Below are 21,180 nucleotides of genomic sequence, written 5' to 3'. Positions count from 1 at the left end.
CTCATCATTTGGTGCAAATAGTTTCCAGAAATAGTCTAGACGTCTTAGCCCAAGTAGTCAGGAAATGGTTTTTAAACGTTAGTGTACATCCCCCATCACATGGAGTGCTACCTTGATGTAAATTCCTGGGCACCAGCCCCAGGGAGCTGGTTCCATGGGCCTAGGAATCTGCATTGTAGCCAGGTAACCCAGATGATTCTGAGGCAGGTGGTCTGGTGACAAGCCTTTGAGAAGTATTGGTGTAGGAGGTGTACATAGAAACAGGGCCTGTTTCATGGTGTATGACCTGTACAGTTGCACAGGCTTCACACTGACTCATAAGAGCCCTGGGCTTCACTTAGCTGCTCTGTCACCTTGAAATTCTTAATAATTTTTAATCAAGGAATCCTGCATTTTCACTTTTCTCTGGGCTCTGAAAATTGTTTCTTTCTTTCTATTTTTTGAGACAAGATCTTGTTCTGTTGTCCAGATTGGAGTGCTGTGGCAAGATCATAGCTCATTGCAGCCTCAATCTCCTGGGCTCAAGCAATCTTCCCATTTCAGCCCCCTGAATAGCTAGGACTACAGGCATGAGCCACTGTATCTGGCTAATTAATTTTTTTTTTTTTTTTTTTTTTGAGACGGATTCTCGCTCTGTTGCCCAGGCTGGAGTGCAGTGACAAAATCTCGGCTCCCTTTGCCTCATGGCTTCAAGCGATTCTCCTGCCTCAGCCTCCCGAGTAGGTGGGATTACAGGTGCCCGCCACCGTGCCCGGCTAATTTTTGTATTTTTAGTAGAGACAGGGTTTTACCATGTTGGCCAGGCTGGTCTCAAACTTCTGACCTCGGGTGATCTGCCCCTTCTTGGCCTCCTAAAGTGCTGGGATTACAGGCATGAGCCGCCATGCCCGGCCAAAAAAAGTTTTTTTCTGTAGAGATGGGATCTAACTGTATTACCCAGGTTGGTCTCAAACTCCTCGCCTCAAGCAGTCCTCCTGCCTTAGCCTCCCAAAGTGCTGAGTTTATACGTGTGAACCTCTGTGCCTGGCCTGAAATTGTTCTTCTTGATGAATATGAATTGCAATTATTCAATAATGATTCATACCTGTTGGTATTAGGCTGTCAACTCCAAGGCCAATTCTGAGCTTTAGAGATGAATGAGTATCATTCATCACAGGAACCTAGAATAGGAAATCTTACTAGTATGGTTTTTTTCAAGGAAATTAAATTTCTATTCCTAATCTTGAACATAGAAACCTATATTTATGTTATTCTAATATACGGTCTTGTTTTTCTCTCAGGATGGTACAAAACAGAAGAGGGAACGGAAAAAGACAGTCTCATTCAGCAGCATGCCAACAGAGAAGAAGATCAGCAGTGCAAGTGATTGTATTAATTCAATGGTTGAGGGTTCAGAACTCAAAAAGGTTCGCTCCAACTCTAGGATTTATCATAGGTACTTTTTACTGGATGCTGACATGCAGAGCCTAAGGTGGGAGCCATCTAAGAAGGATTCTGAGAAAGCCAAGATTGACATTAAATCCATCAAGGAAGTGAGAACAGGAAAAAACACAGACATATTCCGCAGCAATGGCATTTCTGACCAGATATCTGAAGATTGTGCGTTTTCCGTCATATATGGAGAGAATTATGAGTCACTGGATTTGGTTGCCAACTCCGCAGATGTTGCAAACATCTGGGTTACGGGACTGCGGTACCTAATTTCTTATGGAAAACACACACTTGATATGTTAGAAAGTAGCCAAGATAACATGAGGACTTCTTGGGTTTCACAAATGTTTAGTGAAATCGATGTAGATAACCTTGGACATATAACTCTGTGTAATGCTGTGCAATGTATCAGAAACCTCAATCCTGGTTTAAAAACGAGCAAAATTGAGCTTAAGTTCAAAGAATTGCATAAATCAAAGGACAAAGCTGGTACCGAGGTCACAAAGGAAGAATTTATTGAGGTTTTTCATGAGCTTTGTACTAGACCTGAAATTTATTTCCTTTTAGTTCAGTTTTCAAGCAATAAAGAATTTCTTGATACCAAGGACCTTATGATGTTTCTTGAGGCAGAACAGGGTGTGGCACATATAAATGAGGAAATAAGCCTTGAAATTATTCACAAATATGAGCCATCCAAAGAGGGTCAGGAAAAGGGCTGGCTCTCCATAGACGGGTTTACTAATTACCTTATGTCACCTGACTGTTATATATTTGATCCAGAACACAAGAAGGTCTGTCAGGATATGAAGCAACCTCTGTCTCATTACTTTATAAACTCATCTCATAATACATACTTAATAGAGGATCAGTTCCGAGGTCCCTCCGACATCACAGGATATATTCGAGCTCTTAAAATGGGTTGCCGGAGTGTTGAATTAGATGTATGGGATGGGCCGGACAATGAACCTGTAATTTACACAGGCCACACCATGACCTCTCAGATAGTTTTCCGCAGTGTCATTGATATTATTAACAAGTATGCATTCTTTGCTTCAGAGTATCCTCTTATCTTGTGTTTAGAAAACCACTGTTCCATTAAACAACAGAAGGTAATGGTTCAGCACATGAAGAAACTTTTAGGAGACAAGCTCTATACAACATCACCCAATGTTGAGGAATCTTATCTACCATCCCCAGATGTCCTGAAAGGTAAAATACTAATTAAAGCAAAGAAGCTGTCCTCAAATTGCTCTGGTGTAGAAGGAGATGTTACTGATGAAGATGAAGGAGCAGAAATGTCTCAGAGGATGGGAAAAGAGAACGTGGAGCAACCCAACAATGTGCCTGTGAAGCGATTTCAGCTTTGTAAAGAACTGTCTGAACTGGTCAGCATCTGCAAATCAGTTCAGTTCAAAGAATTTCAGGTGTCATTTCAGGTTCAGAAGTACTGGGAAGTCTGTTCCTTTAATGAAGTGCTTGCCAGCAAGTACGCCAATGAAAATCCAGGGGACTTTGTAAATTACAACAAACGTTTTCTTGCTAGGGTTTTTCCCAGTCCAATGAGAATTGATTCCAGTAACATGAACCCTCAAGATTTTTGGAAATGTGGTTGCCAAATTGTAGCCATGAACTTTCAGACACCAGGACTGATGATGGACCTGAATATTGGCTGGTTTAGGCAGAACGGAAACTGTGGCTATGTCCTCCGGCCAGCCATCATGAGGGAGGAGGTCTCCTTCTTCAGCGCCAATACAAAAGACTCTGTCCCAGGGGTCTCACCTCAACTTCTTCACATTAAAATCATCAGTGGGCAGAACTTTCCCAAGCCCAAAGGATCAGGTGCCAAAGGTGACGTGGTGGATCCTTATGTTTATGTTGAAATCCATGGAATCCCTGCTGATTGTGCAGAACAAAGGACAAAAACAGTGCACCAGAATGGAGATGCTCCCATTTTTGATGAAAGCTTTGAATTTCAAATCAACCTGCCTGAACTGGCCATGGTGCGCTTTGTAGTGCTGGATGATGACTACATTGGGGATGAATTCATTGGCCAGTACACAATTCCCTTTGAATGTTTACAGACGGGCTACCGCCATGTCCCCCTGCAGTCCTTAACTGGAGAGGTCCTTGCACATGCTTCTTTATTTGTCCACGTGGCTATTACTAACCGAAGAGGAGGAGGGAAGCCTCATAAAAGGGGCCTTTCTGTGAGAAAAGGGAAGAAATCCAGGGAATATGCATCTTTGAGAACATTGTGGATTAAAACTGTGGATGAGGTATTCAAAAATGCCCAGCCCCCTATACGGGATGCCACAGATCTGAGAGAAAACATGCAGGTGCGTGCTTATGTTTAATTATTTACTCAATGGTTTTCCTACTTAGTACATGTCCATAGTTTATAAATATATTGGTTTTTTAATAATAGTATATTTAAGTAGTTTTTAAATTCCAATTAGTTCTTAGAATGTTTGCCACTAGTCTCTTTTTTATCATTTAAATTCCTGAAGGTACAGTTGATGTTGAAAATATTGATTACATATTGGGATAAGTGAGTCTTGTTGCTGTGTTACACACGTTCGTCCCAGTCCCCGTTAATCACTGCTGAACAGTTCCTTGTTTTTTCTAATAGTATACATGGGAATCTCTGGGATTTCTGAATATTCCTTACCTGGAACACAAATTGATGATCTATCAAAATAAAAAGGATATAGGTCAAAGTAAAATGGATGTGATCCAGTCCTTTCTTATGAAGCTGTAATGCTGAGGAGATGGGAAACCTTTAAATGAGCCATAAATATATGTGTATGCATAGTGAGCCTCCTCTTGATTTGAGAGGATAGCTAATTCTGTAAGTAAAAGAGATGTCTGTATTTATTAGAAGTTTAAGATAATAATTACCTCTGAAATATATAACGGCTAAAAGCAATCAGTTAGGAATTACATATTTAATTAAGGATCGCCCACACATCTAGCCATACACTAGGACCCCTGAGTGACACAGAGCTAGACAGCAAGGGCCTGCCTCATGCAGACAGCAGCCCTAACCTGTCATAGTGTGTGAGAAGTGGTGTGTGTGTGTGATAAGTGCTCCATGTCTGTTTATTTTGTATTTTAAAAAATTATCTTTTAAAATGACCAATGAGAATGATGCCAACAAATAAAATCTGACTGAGAAAATTCAACATTTTTTCCCTATCAACTAATTCTGTGTGTACTTCATGAATAAAAAGACCTTCCCACAATAAGGAAATTTGTTTCCTTTCTCTTAAAGTAAAAGCATAGCAGACATATGAAGGGCTTTTCCCTGTTTCTGAGGGTGAAAGTGGTTTGGTAAACCCTCAGCTCTGAGGAAACGCATTGTCCACTGCCCAGTGGCTGCTGTGGTGTGTGTGACACAGAATTCCTTTGAGGATTTGTCAGAGCTCAAGCATTGTCTTTTCCAAAGCCTCGTCTGCACTGAACCTGACAAAGTAGTCGGTAGTGATACTGAATGAGCACCTGCCATGCACAAGCAGTCCAGGCCATGAAGATGAAGTGGTGAACAAACAGATTGACTGCCTGCCTTCAAGGGGCCTGCATGCTAGTTGGGGGCAGGCAGTGGGAAGGGGAAACAGACAGGAGGCAGGCAGATAAACAAATAGAACAACTGCAGATATGAGTAAGTGGTGTAATAAGAGTGACTGGGGAACTGCACTTTAAATATCACAGTCATGATTGATTTATGTAACTGTCCATATCAAAGTGATTTGAGCCAATGATGTATAGTTTGATGTCCATATTTAAAGCAATATTAATAAAAATGAAATGTTTAAATTTAAAACTAAAGTGTTGTTCATTCCCAAGAACCTGCATTATTTGAGAGCAGAAGGCACAGGCCTGCAGGGTCTAGGTCCACCCCCTCTGCCCACATGCCCGGCCCAGACCAGGACCCAAGTGTGCCTGAAATAGCCCACCTGACTCTTATTATGATTATAATTGGCCTGTTATTACTCACGGTGACTCAAAGCATGGGGCTTAACATCAACAGCTTTCAGGTAAAATCTTGACTCCTTCACTTACTAGTTGTGTGATCCTAGACAAACAGAGAGGGATTATAGCTAAGGCTCAGTCTTCTCATCCATAACATGGCTTGCTGTGTGGATTAAATGGAAGTAATGTGTAATAAATATGCCTAGTAAGTGTTCATAGAAGGCCAGCTCATGGCATTTTACAGTGTTGAAGGTTTTTCTTTAATGGATATTTAAATGGCATACCTCTGGTGATTAGAAAAAAGAGAGAGAGGCATTGAGATCAGCAGTGACACTAATAGGGGAAGGTCACAGGTAACCAAGGTCCCAGCTGGGCAGACTCACCAGAAAACAGTAGCATCCTCAAAGGTTCTTTAGATTTTGAGCCAGCAGGCATAAATAGATGAGAGATTCAGGTTTCTACCTTGCGAATATTTCTTTCCCTTTTGTATGGCTGGCATATTTGATACTTATTTTAAATCAGATTTGATTTTTTTTCTTCTAAATCTTTACCCTCTTTGAATGCAGAAGCTATTCTCTCTGTTTGCTCGTAGTTGCATATCCGCATCAGCACTACCATGAACTTTGGGCTGAAAAAAGGCCTTGCCCTTCAGAAGAATTTGACTTATTTGCATTTTCAGTACTTTTGATAAATTGGTGTTACCAATGTCCATAACAGCATTTACTTTGGATAATAGCCATTTTTCCCAGGAGAAAACAATCATTAGCTAATTCTGTTATAACACTGCTAATAACTGTTGTACCAGGTGGTTCAAGCATAATCAGATATATCAAATATAATATCCATGAGAAATTAAAACCTCTAGTTAATTACAAATGCTCCTTTCATTCCATTTAACAGAATGCGGTGGTGTCATTCAAGGAGCTGTGTGGCCTCTCCTCTGTGGCCAATCTCATGCAGTGCATGTTGGCGGTGTCTCCCCGCTTTCTGGGGCCTGATAACACACCCCTAGTGGTCCTGAATCTCAGCGAGCAGTACCCCACAATGGAGCTGCAGGGAATTGTGCCGGAGGTTCTGAAGAAGATCGTAACAACTTATGACATGGTGAGTTGTCCTTTGTCCTTTTACATAGCCTGGGTGAGAGAGATATCCTAAGACAACACAGCAGACATACTTTGGAGCTTTTGCTGAAGTGCGCTTTCCTATTTCATGCTTCATTCACCTATGCTGGAGAAGTAATTCCCCTGACCTTGCTGTATTTGAAAGAGATTAGTGTTTTGTTGTTTTGAAAGCAGAATTCAGAGACACTCACCTCAGTTGGATTAAACATTGGTTAGCTTCTCAGCTATATCTGAGTTGATTTTTAAAGGATGCACTATTTTCCACACAGATGTAGGAACGAGTTTTTAAAAATCTTCTCCTGCAGTCGGTCATTGATTTATTTGTTTTCATTTTATTTTCATTTTTTCAACTGGTAAAGGCAAGAAATTTAACTTAAAAATGTAATGCCATGAGGGACAGCTGCCTGTATCACATGACTCTGCACTAGGCCGTGGTTTCCCTTCTTAGAGGAGCTGCTCTGTGATACCTGTATTTGTAATCAGCTTAAAACTAATGGGGTATCCTCAGGACACCTAGAATATTACATTTTTCTACTTAAGATTTACCTTGCATTTTCTTAATCACATCCTGCTCTTACTGTAATTTTTTTTATTTATCATAACTCCAAGAGAGAATTTATTGGGTGAAGGACACCCATTTCAAGTGTATGATGTAGTTGAAGCTGTCATTGACTCTTCAACCTATCACGGTTAAGGGTGGTGTTGGACATTGCCCTCCCAGATGGGCCAGGCTGTCTTCCAGTACTATTTAGAGTACTTGGGGGTGAGTACCTCACCTGCTACCTCCTCCACTCCAAAAGCACAAGCTAAGACCGTGAAACTCTAGGTTTCTTCTGATGTAGCTTGCTGTGCTCAAGGACGAAACAGGATCGGCATCATAAACCTAAACAGAAATATTTTTGACTGTTTCATAAGTTGTCTGAAAGCTGTAATTCAGAGGGATTTATGCATTTCAAGGGAAAGAAAAAAGATGTTGGGCCAGCACTTCTCAATTGTGACTACTTTGTAGGTTTCTTAGGATGTTAATAAATATCACATAGGGGAAGGGTTTCATAGGATGTTAGTAAATATCACATGGAGGGAAAGTTCCTTGATTAAATAATTTTGGGAAATACTAGTTTGAACAAAAGTAATCAGATATCTTTACTGCAGGATTTCTTAGAACCTTTTATTTGCTATCACCATGAGTTCCAAGATAGTGATAGAGTATTTCCAGTTTCACAAATTGACTTCACCATTGGAATACTATTTCTAAAAACAAAGATTCTGAAGAATATATTTTGGAAAATGCTTCTGCAGTCTTTGGATGAATAAGTCTAGAAGTACAAGTCAGAAGAATGCAGTGTTTTAAACAGCTTATGAGTTCATTACCTTAAAAAAAGTGATATTTGCGCATTTCGTAGATTCCTATGAAGTAGTCACACATTGTAGTGGGGGCTGTTTCCTTCTTAGCATTCATGGTAACCTTAAGAGACACCAGGAACTGAATATTGGACACTGAAAGCGAACTACATAGAGTGGCATCCTCCTGCAGAGAGGAGGGAGGCCAGGGTCGGGTGTCTGATGAGCCTCAGGTGCTGAGTGCCACTGTGCTGAGTGCCAAAGGGGGCCACAAAGACTCATATGAACAGTCCCATCCTCGGGGAGCCATCAAGTCCACCAGGAGAGAAAGTGAGGCTGGGGACCAACATCAACACAGGAAGCATGCTGAGATTCCTTTGGTGGGGAAGTGGAAAAAGGGGTAAAAATGGAAAAGTCTGAAGATCTTTTACATGCTATGACCCAGACTGCCTAGATAGTTCTTGACTTAAGTTTTATGAGACAAAGCCAAAAAAAGTAGCTGATATTTATAAATGCTTTTTAAGTATAAGCCACAAATAAAATCACATACCTGTTTCATTGACCAAAATCTAATATGATTTACCCCCAAGACATTTCCTTGATTTCTGTGACAGTCATACAGTGAAGTTTCTTCATGGCAAGCTTTTTAACAGGGACTTCTTGAGAGTGGGGTGGTAGTCCCCCATGGAGGTGATAACAGCATAACAGGGCAGGCCAAGTTCAGGGGCTGATTTCTGCTCTATCAGGAGTGTGTGATCATAGCTGGTTTCTCATGGTCTATGTTAAAAATCCTTATGGCCACCGGCAACCTTTATGGCACTCACAGCAATATTCGGCTCAGGAATGGCTCATTGCTCCTTGGTTCCCTGCCGCTTCCTCTTGGACTGGTAGATGCTAGCACTTAATATGTAACTCTTATTTGCATCTAACTGTATCATTATATTGTTATACATTTGACAAGACAGAATATGCTAGCTTGCTTAAAATTTTTAAATTATAAAATTACTCTTTTATAATGTACAATTGAAATAGCTGTGCAGCCTTATACCGCCTAATTTATCGATATGTTCTGTTAATTCCATCTGATAAAATAAGCTAATAAAATATTTAAAATTAAATTTAAATTATGGCTGCAGCAATGTTATAACTCTTGTAATATTTTACAGTTCTTTTTAGTGACTTAATGGTTTCTTACCTTGTGACAATTTATTAAAGCTAGCCAGAATAGATTAAATATTGATGGGAAATGTACTAAAGGTCTCGGACAGCCCGTAACTCTAAATAAGCTCTTTATTTTTGTAATGTTATGTTGAGCTTGACCCAAAATTAACCTTAGAAATAAGATCTTATTTCATTCTGTTGACTTCCCATGTATAATGTGTGGAGGCGAATGAGAAGTAAAGGCAAATTGAGAAACTCCTCCAGAACTCCTGTGTCATGGCCAGTCTACATGCCTAAAGTGTGTCTTCCTGTGAGGACAGTGCCATGGTACCTCCTAAAATGTACAGATGTGTATTTATGCTATCAAGATTGTGATTACTTTTCAATATGATTAATAGAGTTTAATGAACTCTAGTAATGAAATAGTATTTCAGAAGTGTGCCAGTTTATTTGTGAAAACGGAGAATGCAGATCGTTGTCCTAATGGCTGCCGTGATTACTACCAACAAACAGGCCTTGAAAACTGCCAGAATTGTGCCTTTACAGGACTTGTGGTGCTCTCGTGGCGCCTGTGGTGGGGTGAGCCTGGGACCTAGCTCAAGAAGGCAGGTATCAGAGCCATTCAGGAGTGGAGAAGAAGAGAAATTCACACACCTCCTTAGACTAGGCAGATTAAGGGAGTTTTGGTAGGAACTGGACTGGGATGGAAAGTGGGAATGACCCTATTAGCAGTGCTGGAGTCAGAGACGTGAGTGTGGGATAGAAGGCACCTGCTGAACTTGTGCCTGGAGGCCTGGGGCACACAGATGACCCTTCTTCCTCCTGATGGTGAGCAAGGGCCCTAGAGTCCTCTCCCGCTAGAACCTAGAGCACGAAAGCTGCACATAGCAACCCTAGGTAGGGAAATTGTAGTAGGGCTGGAAGGGGGCCTCATGCAAATGGAGGCTTACAGGGCCTTTAAATGAGGTATCTTTGTCCCCTTAGGCTCAGTGTCCTTAAGTACTTCATCTCATGATTTAGGGGCTCAACTTGTGAGGGCTCATCTTCCTCGAGTCAGCTTGTCCTGTCTGCCTCTCTTAATGGAAGTGACCCTTGAGTCCCTTTTTTCATACCTATCTACTTCTTTTCAACAGATGGGGGCTGGGCTCCATTATTAAGTCATGTGGTTGGGCTTTTGCCCACAACCCCTTATTTATTGCATTGGACAGCATATATTATTATATCATACATCATGACCGTAAAGTCAGAGGGTCAAACTTTTGAACCAAATAATTGATTTGCTTTAAAGATGTCATGTTTGGTTGTTTTGAAGTGGCATATAATAGAAATTTAATTGGTTTATTTCAATAAAACAGATACAAAATAAGTTACTGCATTTTTGGTGATGAATTCAACACCCATTTATAAGCTCTTAGCACATGCACTGCTCACTCATCAACAACAAGTATTTATTGAGTGCCTACTGTGTACCAGTGACTATTCTAGGCAACATGAGGTAATATAAAGATGAAAAAGACTTTTTTTTTCCCTTGAGGAGCTTATAATTTAGTTGAAGAGATGCTGTAGTATGTTTATAGATAACTGATAAGATGATAGACATAGATGGTAAATAGATATTTTAAAATATGTAAATGAATTATTTGAATCTTCAAAGGAGAGAATGGTTAGTTTCAGGTTCAGAGATTAGGAAGACTTCAGTGAAACATCGGCCTTGAACTAGACCTGTAAGAGTGAGTTGGAATTCAACTGGTAAAGAGGAGGCTATCGCAAGATGAGTTCATAGGGTGAAACATGCTCACAGGTGAAATATGCTCAAGCACATATTCTGGGAAATCCAGGTTTGGACTGTAACAAATAGTAGGGAGTCCTTGCACATTTTTGAGCAAAGGGCTAAGCTCAGAATTAGGCATTATGGACTCTGGGAGGCTTAGAGTGAAATAGAACTCAGAGACCACCTATTGAGCACTTTCATTTTGCACATGAGAAAATGGAAACCCTGTAGCACAACAAATTAATGGCAGAACCGGGGTTGGCACCCAAGTGGTGTCTCTGTCCAATTTTTTTCTGCAATCCAGATCAGAAAAATTAACTGTGTAGAATGTGTAGATGAATGATCAATATAGCAATAAAGCCCAAGTAACTGTAATAATAATAATATACAGTTATTCATGTTGGGCTCTTGAAGTCACAGGCACCTTATTTTTTGTTCTTGTGCCCCATAAAGGTAGAAAATTCTTCATTTTGCTTTATTTAACATATATTAAAAGGCAGATTTAATGCACTTAAAATAAAACTGTAATCAGTAGATCAAATTCCACTCAAAGAAATTCGATCATAAATGTCTGAACACATTGTTTATAATTTCAGAAAACAAAAGTTTAAATATTTTTCTTAAAATATATATAAATGAGCTTGAGTACACCCACTATTGACAATCAAGATCAAGATTGAGCTTGTTCGCTCATGTAATTAAGGGCTGGTAAGAGAAAATAAGGAATATGTAACCTGAGTTTAAGAGATTCTAGTGAATATCTGGATACTCTTCATAGTACACAGTGTTCTTAAGAATGGATTTGCACTGGCATTTCGGTGCATCTCCCCTACCCCATCAATATAAGTGATCTAATTCATCATCTTTTTAAACTGAAGTGACTTTTACTATCCTTTTTATGTTGAGAGTGATAATTCCATTCTCTAGCTATCTTTATTAGATGCAGATTTACCACCTGTTTTAAACTTGAATGTTTAAAATTGTTATGAGACCTGTCCTAACTTATAGAGACCAAGGAGTCAACATTCTTCCTCTATAGAGAGAAAACATTGAAAATTTAAATATTTTGTGACATATTACATAAAAAGAAAGTTCATTTCTAAAGTTTGTTGTTAATTTTGCTGCAGTTTTTCTGTCATGGACTATGCTTTAGTCATTGTAATTAAATTGAAGTCGTAGAGAGGAAAAAGGAGAGAAGAGGAAAAAAATAAAGAAAATGAAGCCTATCTCTCTCTTACAGGCAGTACGCTGGTTCATATACACTGCAAATGGGCAGCCCCCACCTGTTCAGAGATTGTACATGAATTCATTCTTGTCATTGCAGTTCCATTCTCTATACTTTCCCTTTGAAATTAATTTTTTCAGTCATTTTTTTTTGCAACTTCACAAAACTCTTGATTTTAATTGCCTTCAGGTTTAATTAAGAAAGCATACTCTGAGGAATCCATTTCCCCAGTAAAGAATAGTACTTTTTAAAGGGAGGAACAAGATGCTTTGTCTGGGAGGATATTATTTGCTCTCTATGAGTGTTTTTATATAAGTTGCTGAGTAGTCTCTTCTAACACATGACTTTAAATATTTCTTAAATAAAACAAGGTTATTTAAATAAAATATGTGAAATGAAGGTTTTTTTCCTTACACAGAAATGTTGGCAGTTGACATGCAGCATCATGAACATTCTGGGTTAAGTTGTTGGTATGGTGTCATATACTTTTTCTTGTTACTTCTTAATTCAGTGAAGAGATAAATCACACTTCATAATTAATGGAGTCTGCTGCTGGTTTGGACCAAGCCAGAGATGATCTGTAATAAGGTTACTATTGATCCCCATCTCCTTTGTGGCTTCTTTTATCACTCTCCTGCCTCAGTCATTAAAAGCTTCTTTTAATTAGAGGTGTCGGCACTACCAACTTTTATAACTGTAGAAAAAAGACCAGATGGAATATTGTGCTTTGGGATAAGAATAAGCTAAAAATGAATGAAAGAAGGAAGGGAGGGTGGCAGGGAGATTTGGGAAAGGTAGATGCATCCTACAGAGTGATGATTTGAAACCCAAAGGCTATTTTTAATTTGATGACTGGAGAGGTCCAGCCAATGTTTCCAAAATCAGTTTCTCTGAAATCATCAAAACCATTTATGAGCCATTTTGTAATGGTTCAAGTTACCAAGCCAATGGAAGGGAAAATAAATGTTTAAACAATACAGTGTGCTGGTAGCATCACATGTATCATCAGATGAGAAGTACCAGGCCGCCACACAGTAATCAGGAGCTGGGAGATTGGGAAATCTTTGGGAGATTGTGCTTCAAGCATGTAAGTAGCGGTAATTGTAAGATTTTCCTTCTGATCCAGTTTTCTAGCTTAACATGTCTCCACAGAAACCCCTGAGGAACACATATTTTAAAGTATTCTTACACACACACACACACACACCCCAGATACTAAGCAAGGAACAGTTGAGGAAAGAGTAGCACTTTGGGGGATGGCAGTCCGCTTGAAAGAGACTTCATCACATAGCATCACAGAGCAGCTTTTATCCATTAAGTTTGATATCCAGCTCTAAACTCTCTGGGAGGATGACTTTAATAGAGTTCAACATGTTGTCAGATGGTGTCCTCAGACAAGAAATGATAAATGCTATTAAGCAAGCCACTATGTCATCTGACATACTAACAGTCTGATTTAAAATTGCCAAGTAAGCAAGGAAACAAGAGCTGGGGTGCCATCCAGCCCTATTGGTGAATAAGAAATGGGACCTGGCTGTTAGCATCACTTCAGTTCCTAGATAGATTTCATTTGAGCCATCACCACCTAGAGAACTGTTAGGGGGCAATGGTTTAGGGCCATGTATTTGATAGGGTCTCCATGGTTTTACTTTTCTGTTTAGAGCATTTTTATTGTCTTTTAAAGGGGCAAAGGCAGATTGCTTATTTTTCAAACACTTTATTTCTCCGAATCTGGTAGAAAATATGAATATATCTGAAACCCAAAGCTCAAGAAAAGTTAGGGAACTTCTTTGTAAACCTATGCTTTATGCAAAAGAATACTACTACATTTTTTATAAAACTAAGATATTCAAAGTACTGTAGTCTTTTTTCTTCCTATGCAAAAGTAGAGGAGTTACTTCCTATGTTCCCATCAAATTCCACATCGAATATTGGATTTTGCTCATGTATAATTTCTTCAAGGCTTATTTTTGATACTTTTTCGATAGTTTCTCTGTGTTTCTGCAGTGGCTGAAGGTGCCTCCTAAGTTCTTTGCTAAGTTCTTCTCTCGGTCAAGGACCCTTACAGGAAATTTAAAAAAAGAAAGAAAGAAAAGGATTTTATATATCTTTAAAATTGTGTTGGTGCTCTGGAGATAATATACATAGTTCTTTTGGTCAACTGGCAGTTTCCAAAGCTGTGAGGAAGCACTTAGCTTCCTTACCCCCATTTATTCAGTAAACTTTTTGTCATTACTAGACTTTGAATAAATAAACTTTAATTGAGTGGAGGAGGCAATGCTGGCTGAGTTCCCATTTCTGTGGCCCTAATTCTAGTTGAGCCTTTCATCACCTTATGCTGTATGGCAGAGTTTGAGTTCAAACTTTATACTCATCCCAGGTGAAAAAATGTAACTTTCTTACCTCTCTTATGAGGGAGGTAGATGTCCCTGGATTTTAATTCTGTTGGTAAACTTCATATATTGCATTCATTACATTATTCATTTTGGACTGTAAATGCTCAGCTCTTTAGGTAAAATGCTCAGTCTCTCTGACTTTCTCTCTTTCCCCCTCTTCCTTCACAAAGTGGCCACTGGTTGCCTGGAGAGGGTGTGGTTGCAAAGCCTTCTTTTTGTGTTCTTGGCAAAGAATATCTAAACATCTAAAGCCACCATCCTCTCCTCCACTTTCTATTCACCTTGAGGTGAGTACATAGTGGGGGGATTTCCCAGCTCCAACATGAGTCACTCAATACTGCAAGAGGCAGTATTTCCTCCTCTCTCTTCTCTCTGTCAAGAAAGCTGCAAGAGCCAGCTCCTTTCCTCCTGCCTCAGAGCTGCAATTCCCTTGGCTCAACCTTTGTATTTGGAAGGAAGTCTCCTCCACCTTAGGGGATAACACTCTGTGATCTACGGGTTGTTTCTCCATGACATGGTTTGGCTGTGTCCCCACCCAAATCTCAACTTGAATTGTATCTCCCAGAATTCCCATGTGTTGTGGGAGATACAACTTGAATTGTATCTCCCAGGGGGAGGTAGTTGAATCATGGGGGCCAGTCTTTCCTGTGCTATTCTTGCGATAGCGAAGAAGTCTCGTGAGATCTGATGGGTTTATCAGGGATTTCCACTTTGCTTCTTTCTTATTCTCTCTTGCCACCACCATGTAAGAAATGCCTTTCACCTTCTGCCATGATTGTGAGACCTCCCTAGCGATGTGGAACTGTAAGTCAAATTAATCCTCCTTTTCTTCCCAGTCTCGGGTATGTCTTTATCAGCAGCATGAAAACAGACTAATACACTCGATATGTCAAAATAATTTAGAACAGTTTGATAAATCCTGATTTTCAAGTCTATCATTTTGGTGGGAACCTGAGCAAAAATCTAATTTGACCTTTAAAACTGAGAAATGTCTCTGTGTTCATAAGATAGTTGCTGCTCATCCAAGCTCTGAAACTTGTCATTTGAATAGGTGGAAAGCTCCAGGGAAAACATGATTCATAAACTATGGCAGCATCTGTGAAAAGAAATAACTTATTGACACTATCCCCATCACACTTCCGAGACTGCTGAAGCCACCCAGCCTGCAGCCTTTCCCTCTCTGCTGCAGTTCATCCTCTGGTTTGCCTTAGAGACATTCTTCCTGAAATATATCACTCAGAGAAAGGCCTAGGTATTTCTGGGAGGGTCCAAGAGGTAGAGTTAGAAGTATGATGTGATAACTTTAAGAACTAAGCCAGCTGGAAGGATTATATTATGATCATCAAGAACAGTGGAGCCAAATTGCTCTGTTACCTTGACTATTTTTGTTAGGTGAATAACATTTTTTCTTAGAGCATCCTGGAAAAGTGGCATCCCTTTGGTGTGTTGAGATTGATGAAGAATTTGAGTTAAGCCTAATAATTGCCAAGAGAGAGAAAAAGGAGAGTGAAGCGTGAGAGGAATAACTTTAAGAACATACACTTCATGTCTATTTTCTTCTAGCAATTGAATCTTTCCAGCATCAAGATTTTTTATTTACTGTTGAAACGTGCATCAAACACTACTGGCAATCGTATAAAGCCCTTTTTAAAAAAAGTTTTTATAGCATCTAGGATCTGTGCAATATCTTAAATTGTGTAATTATTTTTGTAGTATTCACAGAATAGTATTGTCTCTACATTCAGTTTTGTGGATTGTGATTGTCCTCTTTGTGGAAATTCAAACAGAAAAGCAATGATCAAAGAAACAAAGAGCTTAATTGGCTTTCCATGTGTGGTAATTTGTATGTCTTTATGCAGTTTGTGAGTTCCAAATCTTTTCAGATTGACGACAATGAAGACTAGCTGACCTAGAACATGTGACTCATAGCTCATTAATGCATTCAGCCTGCTTCTCCCTTTGAGTTGGGAGCCTCCTGCTGCCTATTACGTGGGACCCAGAGGAGAGCCATGTTGTTCCTTGATCCTTCAATCTGTGCTGTGGGCACAGAGGCAGCTGTGCCAGCTTGTGATGGCTACTTTGAAAGAAAAACAGATGTGTTCATCTTCATCCATATGTTTATGGAGACTAGTGATAGAAACCTGGGCGCTTCATGAGTGTGGGCTCCATTTGAAACCCCAAGTACTCCTTGAGCCACACCCTGTTGGAGGGCACGGGACACACACCTTTACTGTCGAATTTAATTAGTTGTCCTAATGGTGGCAACTTCTGACCAGGTAGGATGATGTGAAGCCTGTCGTGGTTCTTCACTGCACCTGTGAATGAAGGTGGAACATATTCAGGTTAGAGTTTAGAAAGTGTGTAAGTTGCAGTGATAATATAATTTTATTGTTTAGAATCTTTATGTTCTTGATATCCTTCCTTGGCTCTATAAATGCAAGATCCATTCATCAGGAATTAACTCAATCTATTGCCACTCATTCTTATGTAGTTTAGAGAGGTATATAGTTTTTTATTTAGAAATTTGTCAGTGTTACATGTCCAGTGGAGTTGAGTTGGGAAGACTGAAGTTATATCAGACACTTAAATCAAATTGTTAGTGGTGAGACATGGGTTTGTTTGTAAGTGCCATGATGAGCTGCTCTGTATTTGTGGACATGAGCTTTTGGGATGTACAATCACATTTTATAAGAAAAAATGGAATAATTTGGATGGAATATACTTTATAAAATGAAGCTATTGAAATAACCAGTTTATATGAGAAATCAGATATTTCAGAATTGTTTTGTAAATGTGATTGTTGACACCTACTTGGGCCACCTTCTGGCAGTAAGGTGTGCTAATTTCTGACCCATTTTTCTGTCTGTTGTGTCCATGGTCATGACCTGGAAAAAAATTCTAAGGTGTTTCTTCACAAGCTTTTGAATAATGAGGCAGTGATTTTTCTCCACAGCTGATGTATTTCTGTAAATAACATTTGACATTTCATAAGCTTTGAAGCTCATATTTTGTTGTTATGTTACATTTGACCTCATGTTCATAAGAGATACAATTCAGCATTGCCTCTCATTTTCACATGAGTGGGAAGACTCACCGTCACCTTCACACCTTCACCAAACCTCTCAGAGAAGCGCACGTGTCTGGAGGGTGAGTCCCTTCTGCACAGTAACTGCTCTGTCAGTGGGGACTATGGGAACTGTCACTCGTTAGTTTATTTAACAGCTCCTGTTTTTCATTCTCTTCACTTCTATTCCCCCAGATTGCTGTGAAATAATTAATGCCACTCACCCCACCAAAATAACCACTTTTAATACCAGTAAGCTGATTTTACTACCAGACGAATTTATCAGGAATAAAAATAGCATTTAATAATGGTTTTAAGCCTTTTCTAACTTAATTAGGGCATTTAAAATTCTGAGCCATAAGAAAATTACTCTCACACAGTGGGTGGACAATATGATGTGTTAAGAGTTAAGTTTAACTCTACAAGCTTAATTACCAATTAGTTTAAAACTAACATGTTAAGTGGTTTAAAACATTTGTTTCCCTACCACATTAGTATTAGTCAGATCTTTAGGGCTAAATGTTAGGGATTTTTATATGGAGATTTTATATGAGATTATTCATCTACCTACAGAAATATTTAATTCAGGTATTTCCTTTGAAATCAATGTTGATCATTCTAGTTTTCTTTGTAATTATATTCTGACACTAGAGAGACATCAGATGGAGCCATACCGTCATTTATGTAATTCTGCGGCATGAAATAACTTTAGCTTTTAAATCACTTATCTGGAACAGATTACTCACGCTGTAATCCCAGCACTTTGGGAGGCTGAGGCAGACTTAATCGAGGAGTTTGAGACCAGCCTGGCCAACATGGTGAAACCCCATCTCTACTAAAATTACACAAATTAGCCAGACATGATGGTACATGCATTTAGTCCCAGCTACTAAGGAGGCTGAGGTGGGAGGATCACTTGAACCCAGGAGGCAGAGGTTGCAGTGAGCTGAGATCACACCACTACACTCCAGCCTGGGTGACAGACTGAGACCCTGTCTCAAAAAATAAATAAATAAATAGATCATTTATCTTGTATAAAAAAAAAAAAACAAAATAAATTCTATCTTTGTGAATAGAAACAGCTATTTAATTATTTAGCTAATATAACTGGGATGGTATGAATTTTAAGCTGTTTTCCTAAAACTAAGCCCTGTCTTTATTGTTAAACGTTAGAATTCTCCATAGCCAAAATTTTTTGGCCAACATATATCATAATATGTGTTTATTCTTTTAAAATACCAACTACACTTGATTTTTCATGTTCTTTCCTAAAAAGTACATGTCGCATATCAAACTATATTATTTCAAGTACTTTTAGTCCAGTTTTACCAAGTGATGCATCATGTAACATTTTAGAGCAGGAGCTGAGAAACACATGTTTTTGTATAGTCTGAAAGCTGAGAATGGTTTTTACATTTTTAATTGATTGGAAAAATAAAAAAATAATATCTTGTGATATGAAAGTCATATGAACTTCAAATTTTGCTCTCCATAAATGAAGTGTTTTTGGAGCACAACCACCTCCATTAAATACTATCAATGACTGCTTTCTCACTACAGTGGCAAAATTGAGTAGGGTAGTTGCGACAGAAACTAAGCCTAAGCCTAGCAGCCTACAATGTTTACTGTCTGGCTCTGTACAGAACAAATTTGCCAACACTTCCAAAAGTGGATTGGGTAAAAGTCCTTAGGGTATTTTGATACAGTGATTTTCAAAGTCACCTTTGCCAACCTAAATTATGACTTTCTCTCTCTTTCTTTTCTCTTTTTCCTTTCTTTCTTTTCTTCCTTCCTTTCCTTTAAAATGTACTCACTACATTTTGAGTTTTGATCCATAAGAATGGGATTCTAATTGTTAACCTGGAGGAAGGAGGAGACTGTTACCGTTGCCTTAGCACTCCTCTTCTGGAAAAAGCAATGAGCCCAAATGTGGTCCTACTAATTGTTACGGTCAGAAACCTAAAGAAACAAGAGGTGGAAACTAAAAGAGGAAAGAGCCAGTGGAAATTGGAAATTAACCTTTGCTCTGATTTTTATAGTGCTCGTGAGGCAAACATGCTATGTCAGTGGGAAATGGTGACAATCCACCTGAGCTGTGTGCTATAACTCAATAACATTTGTAACTAATTTAACCTCACACATATTTAGTGTTTATGTATGAACATGGTTGTGCTGCTTGGTAATGAGGCATTAAAAATGAGCCAGTCCAAGAATTGAGTTTAAATAGTACTCCTTCTCTCAGCCAAATCAAGCATTTCTTGCTAAGGGGCTGAAGGGCTGGGTGGAGAGAAGGGAATTGGGTAGAGTTAGTGAGCAGCTCTACATCGTCTCTGAAAACCCCTCGTTTCCTCTCACCCTTTCCTAAGGCAAGGAGGAGGACTTTCTCTCAAACTGTAAAATCCAGGCTGTGCTAACCACACTCAGTTTAAAGGAAGGGATTATAAAAGTGCTGGAGGTGGAGACTAATCCCATGAAACCCTCTCCCACCCAAGGAATGGGAAAGATGCTCTGAAGCCTCTGTGGATTCCCACACCTTACTGTTGTTTATGCTATTCACCTCCTTCTTACACTCATCACGACTTACAATTATATATTCGTTAGCTTGATCCTTTTTTTTTTTTCTTTTTCTTTTTTTTTTTTTTTTTTGAGACAGGGTTTCACTCCTCACCCAGGCTGGATTGCAGTGACGAACTCTTGACTCACTGCAGCCTCTGCCTCCTGGGCTCAAACAATTCTCCTGCCTCAGCCTCCTGAGTAGTTGGGACTACAGGCTCGCACCAGCATGCCCGGCTCATTTTGTTGTTTTGTTTTTTTGCAGAGGTGGGGTTTTGCCATGTTGCTCAGGCCGGTCTTGAACTTCTGAGCTCAAACAATCCACTCACCTCGGCCTCCCAAAGTGCTGGGAATTCCTTTTTTAAAAGTACCTCTCTTCCTCTCCTTGAAATCTGAGCTCCAGGATAACAGGGCCCATGTGTCCTATTCAACATTGTGTTCTCAGCACTGACAGCAGAGCCTGGCACACAGCAGGTACTCAAAATCCATTTTTGGTGAATGAATGAAAATAACCTTGATCTCCAGGACACAGATATCAGGTGCCCTTCTTACCCTACATGTCTTTCCCATAAGTCCCTGTATTCCCCGAACTTGATTTTTATTTCCATGTACACAAAATGCCTCGGGGCATGGGGAGCAGAGGGTGGAGTGGCTGCTCTTCCAGTCTTAGGTCTGTATGGAAGCACTCACATTCTAAGGCAGTGAGGGCTGGCTTTGCTGGTCCAAGAAGAGAAGGATGCCTGAGGTGCTTGGACAGCTCCAGATGCTTGTAGGGAGAGAGGGACCAGAGGCAGGAGAGACCAGTCCTGAGAAGGAAGATCTGAGCATCCCACCTCCTGGATCTTTCACCTCTTGCTCAGACCCTAGATGTCTCCCCAGCTTTTATCAGAAGATCCTTTATCCTATCTGAAATTCCCTCCTTAAAGATTCATATGCCCTTAAAAAAAAAAAACTATATAGAAGAGCTTAGTGCAGAAGAGAGGAGGAGGAAAATGTGAGAGCCCCTAGTTGTTCACCTGGCTACTATAGGAGAGAAACCTGGTTCAGTTAAGCTGCCTGAGGTGGGAACATCCCTCATATGTGTACAGTGTTTTATGATTTTTTCCCAAGCATGCTCATAAATCAATTGTTACATGAGCTAATAGTCA

At 39.6% G+C, this 21,180-nt stretch overlaps 1 protein-coding gene across 6 annotated transcripts in view; it reads left to right on the top strand.

Annotated features, from left to right (window-relative positions):
* Positions 1-21,180, top strand: part of PLCL2 (phospholipase C like 2) — a 201,585-nt gene that overhangs the window by 119,255 nt on the left and 61,150 nt on the right. For all 6 annotated transcript variants that reach the window (XR_010125759.1, XM_054480690.1, XM_054480691.2 and 3 more), the window contains 2 exons: positions 1,281-3,767; positions 6,301-6,504. Coding sequence is in view for 5 of the 6 variants with exons in the window: in XM_054480690.1 (XP_054336665.1) it covers positions 1,281-3,767; positions 6,301-6,504 (2,691 nt within the window). In the remaining variant the exon portion in view is untranslated. The remainder of the gene's footprint in view (positions 1-1,280; positions 3,768-6,300; positions 6,505-21,180) is intronic.

The sequence above is a fragment of the Pongo pygmaeus genome, chromosome 2, assembly GCF_028885625.2.
Source record: "Pongo pygmaeus isolate AG05252 chromosome 2, NHGRI_mPonPyg2-v2.0_pri, whole genome shotgun sequence".
Taxonomy (NCBI): domain Eukaryota; kingdom Metazoa; phylum Chordata; class Mammalia; order Primates; family Hominidae; genus Pongo; species Pongo pygmaeus.
This window is presented reverse-complemented; position numbering and strand designations above follow the sequence as displayed.